This window comes from Nyctereutes procyonoides, unplaced genomic scaffold, assembly GCF_905146905.1.
Source record: "Nyctereutes procyonoides isolate TBG_1078 unplaced genomic scaffold, NYPRO_anot_genome, whole genome shotgun sequence".
NCBI lineage: Eukaryota > Metazoa > Chordata > Mammalia > Carnivora > Canidae > Nyctereutes > Nyctereutes procyonoides.
The window spans coordinates 100,189,775-100,198,502 of NW_026575125.1; the positions used below are offsets into that span (position 1 = coordinate 100,189,775).

General features: G+C 45.7%; 1 protein-coding gene across 2 annotated transcripts in view; it reads left to right on the forward strand.

Moving 5' to 3' along the window:
• Window positions 1–5,006, forward strand: part of ARHGAP36 (Rho GTPase activating protein 36) — a 29,884-nt gene extending 24,878 nt beyond the window's left edge. For both annotated transcript variants that reach the window (XM_055338836.1, XM_055338835.1), the window contains 9 exons: window positions 237–472; window positions 726–918; window positions 1,127–1,182; window positions 1,319–1,469; window positions 1,925–2,073; window positions 2,290–2,466; window positions 2,727–2,824; window positions 2,961–3,067; window positions 4,849–5,006. In XM_055338836.1, the coding sequence (XP_055194811.1) occupies window positions 237–472; window positions 726–918; window positions 1,127–1,182; window positions 1,319–1,469; window positions 1,925–2,073; window positions 2,290–2,466; window positions 2,727–2,824; window positions 2,961–3,067; window positions 4,849–5,006 (1,325 nt within the window). The remainder of the gene's footprint in view (window positions 1–236; window positions 473–725; window positions 919–1,126; window positions 1,183–1,318; window positions 1,470–1,924; window positions 2,074–2,289; window positions 2,467–2,726; window positions 2,825–2,960; window positions 3,068–4,848) is intronic.
• The last annotated feature ends 3,722 nt before the right edge of the window (window positions 5,007–8,728 follow it).

The following is an 8,728-nucleotide window of genomic DNA, read 5'->3' on the forward strand; positions in this document are numbered from 1 at the left end:
CTTAAGGCAGGGACCCTGAGCTCCGTCGGGGTAGTTTGACTGGAGCAGAGTCTTTTCGCCAAACCACTGCAGGGTCTTTTTTGGCTCACTCCCCGGGAAGGGGTGCTGCGAGTCTGGAGGGGTGGGGTTGGCTGCCGGCGGCTGCTGAGAGAAGTGCCACAGCCCCTGCAGTTCCTCCTGATTTAAGCGCTGTGGAGCCTTGACGTTTCTCATTCTTTCTCTCTTTGGCTCCCCAGCTGTATCACTTAAGACATTTGGCATTCGTCTGGAAGAGGTGCTGGTGAATGAGCTTACCCGCCGCAAGCATCTTGAACTAATAGCCGCGATGGAGATTGAAGAATCCACCGGTCAGGCTGCTGGCCGTCGTCGGGGAAACGTGGTGCAAAGGATGTTTGGCCGCATCAGGCGCTTTTTCAGTCGTAGACAGGATGAGCCCTCCTTGCCCCGGGAGTTTACTCGCCGTGGACGTCGAGTGAGTTAAACACTCCAGGGTTCAGGCAGTGGCCCTTCCTGAGGCATCCAGGGATGTGGGTGAGTGGGATGGGAGGGTCAAGGCCTGTGTCCTCAGACGGAGGGTAAGCTGAGCGGGACATGTTGGAGGGGTGTAACTGGCTTGCCACAGAGAGAATGTCTCCTATTATGAATGTGATCGAATCACCAGGAAGGTCCAAAGGGACACTCCTGCTCCCGCCCCCATTTTTAAGGCAGTCTGGGTTTCTCTACAGGGTGCAGTATCTGTGGACAGCCTGGCTGAACTGGAGGATGGGGCCCTGCTGCTGCAGACCCTGCAACTTTCCAAGATTTCCTTTCCAATTGGCCAGCGACTTCTGGGATCCAAAAGGAAAATGAGCCTCAATCCGATTGCTAAACAAATACCTCAGGTTGTTGAGGCTTGCTGCAGCTTCATTGAAAAACATGGTAAGGGGACCGAAAAAAATGATGGTTAAATCAAGGTAGCAGGTAATTAAAGGGGAAGAATGGTGTTCTAGAAATGGGGAGAGAAATGGGTTCCAGGATGGGAACCTTCCCCTGCCACCAGTTGGGGTTGGGATTCAGCTGGGGAGAAGGGAAATGCCAGGGAGAGGGGGACCAGAGATACTTAGCATCCCCTGTTTTTTTCTTTCAGGCTTAAGCACAGTGGGGATTTTCACTCTGGAATACTCGGAGGAGAGAGTGCGGGAGGTAAATTGGTTATGTTTATACTTCTGTTCCTTGAGTGAGGAAAAACAGGTGTGTGTGTGTGGGGGGGGGTTCATGTCTGGTGGGGGCCTGAGGTGGACAGGGCAGAGGGTCCATGTATTCTCTCTCTTCTTTCTAGCTCCGTGAAGAATTTGATCAAGGTCTGGATGTAGTGCTGGATGACACTCAGAATGTGCATGATGTGGCTGCACTCCTCAAGGAGTTTTTCCGTGACATGAAGGACTCGCTGCTGCCAGATGATCTGTACATGTCCTTCCTTCTGACAGCAAGTGAGTGTTCTGCTCTCCCTTCTTAGGCAAGGAAAGGAAGTAGTAGGGGGGATATAGGGGTATCAGGACAGAGCTCTGGCTGCAGGACCCCAAGGAACTAAAACAGAAGAAACATCAGAAGATGAAAACACATATCCAGGTTACTTTCTCTGTATCTCTTAATATTCCATCGTAAATCTATTGTTTGGAAATTTCTCTAGAGTTTCTTGAAGCTGCACGTGTCCTCTTAGGGCAAAGAAGAACCTAGGTTCTATAGAAGGGGTCTGATTTTGATGGGAGCACTTTCTTACTTTTAGAGTTCCTGAGTTCAAATGCTTTGGGAATGGGCAAAGACAAGATGCCTGGGTACTTTCTCCATAGATTTCCTCAGTTTTCAAGCATAATCACATCTCTCTTGGTATCTGGCTGCTGCCAAGGATAGCCCCCTGAGCTAGCCCCTATTTTCCTTCTTCTAGCTCTAAAGCCGCAGGATCAGCTTTCTGCTCTGCAACTGCTGGTTTACCTGATGCCACCCTGCCATAGTGACACCCTGGAGCGTCTTCTGAAGGCCCTGCATAAAATTACTGAGAACTGCGAGGACTCCATTGGCATTGATGGACAGTTGGTAACAACAACAACAACAACAACAACAACAAAAATCCCAACTCTGGAAAAGGGCAATGAGAGAGTAGTAGGGGACATTGTTGGAGTATATGAGAGAGAGAGAGACAGACAGACAGAGACAGTGGGAGAGGGAAACAAGAACAAAATGAGACATTTATATTGGTGTTATTTCCATCAGCACCTCAGAGGCAATCACTTTCTGCTTTCCTTTTCATAGGTTTCAGGCAACCGTATGACTTCCACCAATTTGGCTCTGGTATTTGGATCTGCTCTCCTGAAGAAGGGGAGATTTGCCAAGAGGGAGTCCAGGAAGACAAGACTGGGGATTGACCATTATGTTGCTTCTGTCAATGTGGTCCGTGCCATGATTGATAACTGGGATATCCTCTTCCAGGTAAATGGAACTTTTGGACAAACTTATTTCACAGCTATCTCTCTCCTACTCTCAAGGCAAGGGAGAGTTATACATATATCCCTGAGGGTAGCCAAAGAAGGTAGCTACCAAATCTCCCAGAAATTCCTCCTACATTAGCTGGTCATGGTGCCTTCAGTCCTGATAAGGATGAGTGTAAATTTAAAAATGCCACGTAAAAAAATTAAAAATAAATAAAAATGTCATGTAATAAAGGCTAACATTGCTCATTTTACTCTCAGGTGCCTCCCCATATTCAGAAGCAGGTTGCTAAGCGTGTGTGGAAATCCAGTCCTGAAGCCCTGGACTTTATCAGACGCAGGAATTTGAGGAAGATACAGTGAGTGTTTTCTTGGTTTGTTTAAGCTTAGCCTAGTGCAGAATTTCCTATGGGGGCTTCTAATCCCAGACCACCATCATGTTAGACAAACTAAGGATAAAAACTGACTCGCTTTTTCAAATTCATTCCCATCCAGGAGTGCACGCATAAAGATGGAAGAGGATGCTTTACTTTCTGATCCAGTGGAAAATTCTGCTGAAGCCCGGGCTGCTGTCCTAGGTCAGAGCAAGCCCTTTGATGAAGGTCAGTTCCCTGCTGGAGGTCAGGCCCTTGCTGGAGATCAGGCCCTTGCTGAAGGTCAATCCCTTGGTGAAGGCCAGGTCCTTGCTGAAGATGAGTCCCTTGAGGAAGTTGAGTCCTCTGAGGAAGATGTGTCAGTCCACGAAGAGCTAGTATTTGAGTATCTCAATCAAGGAGTAGTCTTTGGGGAAGTTCAAGGTCTTGAGATCCCAAATGACCTTGAGATTCAAGGCCCACATCTCAAAGGCATCCCAGAGCTTGATGAAGAAGATGATGATGATGACCACGACAATGATGATACCCTGATTTTTGATGATCTTCCTCCCCTTGAAGGTATTCTAGACCCTGATGATGAAGTTCCTGAACTCACTGAAATCCCAGACTTTGAAGAAATACCATATTTTGATATGGTCCCAGACCCTGAAGGAGCCCCCGATGTGCAAGAAATCCCAAATCCTGGAGAAAACCCAAATCCCGACCCTGAAGAAGGACCAGATTGTGAAGACAACCAAAATCTTGACCTTGCAGAAATTTCCTATCTCCATGTAATCCCAACCAATGAAGAAGCCCCAGACACCCATGAAATCCCAGACCATGTAGATGCTTCAGGTAATGATGAAAACCCAGGTTCTGAAGAAGATCCTAATCTCGAAGAGGTCCCAGCTCTTGATGAAATCCCAGATGATGATGAATCCTCAAATGCTGATACAATTCTAGATCAGGAAGAAACTCTAGAAATCAATGGAATTGCTGGCTCTGAAGAAGACTCCATCCCTGAGGAGGTCCCAGCTCTCCATGTGGTAACAAGCCCTGAAGATGTGACTGAGTTTGATGAAATTCAAGACCAGGAAGAATCCTTAGCTATGAGTGGAGTCCCAAACAGTGAAGAAGCCTCAGATGCTGAAGAAATCCCAGGGCACAAAGAAGCTTCTGATGTCAGTGGAATCCAAGACTCTAAAGAAAACCCCAATCTTGAAAACAACTCAGTTCTTAATGTGGTTCCAGAGCCTGGAGATGCTAAAGTCCACAATGAAATTCCCAGTTCTCAAAAAGACCAAGCCAACACTTCTGAAGAGGATGAAGTTACCAATTTGGCTACAGAGCCTGAAGAGGTCTCCATTCTCAACACAATTCCAGACCCTCAGCCAGACCTGGCTGTCAGTCTTGAAGAAATCATGAATATGGAAGTTGTCCCGATGCCTAAAGATCTTGACTCTAAAGAAGCTTGGCGTCCCAAGGCAATCCAGTTCCATACAGAAGATGCAGATGTTAAATTTCCTGTAGATACCACCCTCCTTAAAAACAAATCTCGGCCTGGCCAAGTCATGGACCACAAGTCCTCCCCAGAGTCATTGATGACCGACACCTGCTTTCTCCCCTCCATGAAGTGCTGTAAGCTTCCAGCTCCAGCTTTGTTACTCATTTGCTTAGTGAAATTAGTCAGGCTGGTTGTAGGGTGGTGGTGGTTGTTAGGAGGCCTCCCTCTTCCCCACCTTCCTGGTGGTATTGTCCTTTTGCTCTGAGCAGGGGGTATCTGTCTCACTCTTTCTGTTCTCTAACTCAGCCCTACCCCACCACCTTCCACAGTGGGCTTAGATTTAGAGATCTATGTTCTACCGTCAGGTCGCAGTCTTCTTAACATGTCAAATGGGGATAGTCATTCCTATCCTAACTTCTTGCCTCATATTGCATTTGAAGGGCAAAATTAGGTCTTAGTACCTTGGGTGCTATGCAAAGTATGAAGTCTAGAAATATAAGGAGTTAACATTGTTACTATTTTCCAGGTTCCTCTGAGGAGCCAGCTGTGCCTCCCGGCACTGCCCGTTCCCATGACGATGAGGAAGGAGCGGGTAACCCCCCCATTCTGGAGCAAGACCGCCCATTGCTCCGTGTGCCCCGGGAGAAGGAGGCCAAAACTGGCATCGGCTACTTCTTTCCTTAGATGTTTTTCCTTCTATAAGGTGCCGGACAGGGGAAAAGGGTGGGGGTAGACCTGGGATGTCACAGGAAACATTGAGGAGACTGTTGAAGGTAAAGATCTGAGGGTAAGAAGGATTTCCACCTGATGCTCGGGTCAGGCTGAGAATTCCAAACACACAGCCAGCCCTTTCACTGGGGATGTTTGGTCCCCTTAGCTAGTAAAAGCAGAGATGTTTCTGTGTCATGCCCAGGCTCCCTGGTGCTACCTTGCCTTTCTCTTTTACCCCTGATCTTGGCTTTCCCACACTGCAGCCCTTCAATTAATTGATGTGACATTTGTGGTAACACCTTGTCCCAGAGAAGCTCACAAATCTCGAGGTGCTTTCCCTCACCCCAAAAGGGAATTGCATGTTTTTCCTGACTTTCCTTCCTTCCTCCCGAGAGCTCAATTGGAAAGGCCCTCAAGAGGCATGCTAGGACGTTAGGTCAGCTGTACTGACAGCTGACAATTAATGCTAAACCATGTCACACCAACTCATAGCCGTGTCCCCGCAGCAACTCCACCACCTCAGGATTTTCTCCCCTCCAAATTATTTAGACCAATGGCTCATCCAACAGCCACTCCCAAAATTCTGTGCAGTTTTGCTCAGGTCATGCTAACAGGGAAACCTCAAATATAAGCCTAACTAGCCTTCTGGGATCAAAAGTTAGAGGAAAAATTTGATTTTATTACCTAGATCTGTTTTACAGACAGCTGGATTTCACACCCTGTTGTCAGCAAAACAGCTAGTTAGGTAGAAACACATAGTTCCAAGTAGTTAAAGTCACCTGATTAAAATGTTCTTACCTATCGTCTCTGTAGTTCCTCTATGCAGGACGGTACAAATTTGCGGGACATGCTCTGGTAACACACAGATATGGGTTATGTATGACATCCAAAATTATAGCTGATATTGATGGGTAACAACTGCTAAGGTCCATAGAATGAAGAATGTATTGTATTGAGGGATAGAAATTGATCACACAATGGGTAACAACCACAGAGCTCGAAGATTTGTGATTGTTAAAACTTCTCTGGCATTTAATCATTAATAAACATCTGTATTGTGACAGCAGCATATTCATGGCTTACCGTGTGTGTGTGTGTGTGTGTGTGTGTGTGTGTGTGTGTGTTTATTTTGAAAATTGTGCTGATGAGTTGGGAAACGAGCTGAAAGGGAAAGAGAGATAGGGAAGAGGAATAAAGGAGCGAGGGTGACATTGACATGGATTAAAGGGATGGAAAGGAATGGAATAAAGCAGAGGGGGAAAAAGCAGAGGGGGACATGTGGAATAAAGAGGAGGGTTATGGGGAATAATGGGGAGACATGACATGAATAAAGGGGAGAGGATAATGAATAAAGAAGAAGAATGAGGGATCCCTGGGTGGCGCAGCGGTTTGGCGCCTGCCTTTGGCCCGGGGCGCGATCCTGGAGACCCGGGATCGAGTCCCACATCGGGCTCCCTGCGTGGAGCCTGCTCTCCCTCTGCCTGTGTCTCTGCCTCTCTGTCTCTCTCTGTGTGACTATCATGAATAAATAAATAAAAAATCTTTTAAAAAAAAGGAGAAGAATGATGTGGAATAAAGGAGTGGAGGTAATAGGAACAAAAGGGGAGGAGTGATGGGGAATAAAGAGGAAGAGGTGATGGGGTATGAAGTGGAAGGGTGATATGGGATAAAGGGATGGATATGATGGGGACAAAAGGGAAGTTATGGGGGATAAAAACAGGGGTGATGAATAAGTGGGAGGGGTGGGTGACTTGGAATAAAGAGGAAGAGGGTGATGAGGAGTAAAAATAAAATGGAAGATGGGAAGACCTGTAGTTGAATAAAGAGAATGGAAGAGTTAAAGTAGAATAAATGGCATAAAGAGAGGGGTGGTGGGAAATAAAGGGGAGGAGGTGATGTGGTATGAAGGGGAAGGGTAATGTGTGATAAAGGGGTGGAAGTGATGGGAAAAGGGGGTTTATGGGGAATAAAAAGCAGGGGTGGTGGGGAATAAGGCAGTGATGGGGAATAAAGGGGAGGGTGGTTGACATTCAATAAAGAAGGGGCATGAGATAAAGAGGAAGAGGGTGATGAGTTAAAAGGAGTAAAATGTAAGACAAGGGAAGAGGCTTAATTAAATACAGAGAAAGGAAGAGTTAGAATAAATGGGATAAAAGGGAGAGATAATGGGAAATAAGGGGGCAGAGCTGATGGAGTTTGGAGGGGTAAGGTGTTGTGGGATAAAGGGGAGGAGGTGATGTGGGATAATGGGGTGGATGTTATGGGGACAAAAGGGGGTATGGGGAATAAAAAGGGGTGATGGGGAATAAAGAGGTGGTGATGGGGAATAAACAGAGATGTGGGGGACATGGAATAAATAGGGGACATGGGATAAAAGGGAGGGATAATGGGGAATATAGGGGAGGATGGATATGGGATAAAAGGGAGGGTTGGTGGGGAATAAGGAGGAGAAAGTGATGGAATATGAAGGGGAAAGTGTGTGAGATGAAAGGATGGAGGTGATGGGGACAAAAGGCGGTTTATGGGGGATAAAAAGCAAGACTGATGGGGAATAAAGAGGCAGAGGTGATGGGCTGGGGACATGGAATAAAGAGGAGGGGGGATATGGGATAAAGAGGAAGAGGGAGTAAAAAGGAGTAAAATGGAAGATGGGAAAGGCTGTGATTGAATAAAGAGAATGGAACAGTTAAAATAGAATAAATGGTTGAGGAGGGACAAAGGAGAAGTAAGAAAAGGAATGAAGCTTAAGAGGAGGGCCTCCAATGGGGAAAGGAGGGGAATAAAGGGAGAGATCGCTAGATGGTCTCAATTCCCCACTTGGACTGGTGAAAAATGAAAACCTGAAAGCATCTGAAAAATCTATGATTTTTAGGGGTAAGAGAAGAACATGTAGCTGTTTGATTGATGACACTTCCAACCTTAAGACTTCATGACATGCTTGGAAATTTCCCGTATCAGGGACAGGGCCTCAGAAGGTGAAATGTTGTGTATTATTTATTTTTGCACACTTTGCTTTAGGATATTTCCTCACATAGAGTTTTACAGAGAGCAGAAATGTAATATCGGGTCCCTCCCATAATAATTATAATCATTATTTTTTATTTTTTAAAATTATAATCATTATTATAATGATAGTTGACACATATTGAGTTTTTCCAAAGTGTCTGCCACTGGATTTGAAGCTTTACATGCATTTTTTTTAATATTCGCAACTCTATGAGATACATGTTACTGTAATCCTCGTTTTTTTCCTTGAAAAAAATGAAATACAGAGAGGTCAAATAATCTGCCCAAATGACATATCTGGTTAGTGGAAAACAGCCAGTCTCCAAAGCTAGAGGTTTAACCACTAGATCGTGCTAGGCCATCCATTTTAGAATTCTTCCTCTAGACAAGAAGATGCATGGTGATATCTTTGGGAATTTTTTTGGATGGGATTTGCACTTTCAACAAGCAAGTTTCATGTTCTTTCCTCATAGGTCCTTTCTGTGTAGATAGGACAATGTGTTAGACACCTGCTATCTCAGGTGGACCCTAGCGGTTGAATCTAGGGCCCATAGAGATTAAAGCCAGTGGGAAATGTACAGGTCATCCATTCCAACTCTCACCTTATATAAATGGTCACACAAGGGCTTCTATTGGGAAACAACATGTTTGAGGTCAGAGATCTGGATTAATACTCAGACAAACCTTCT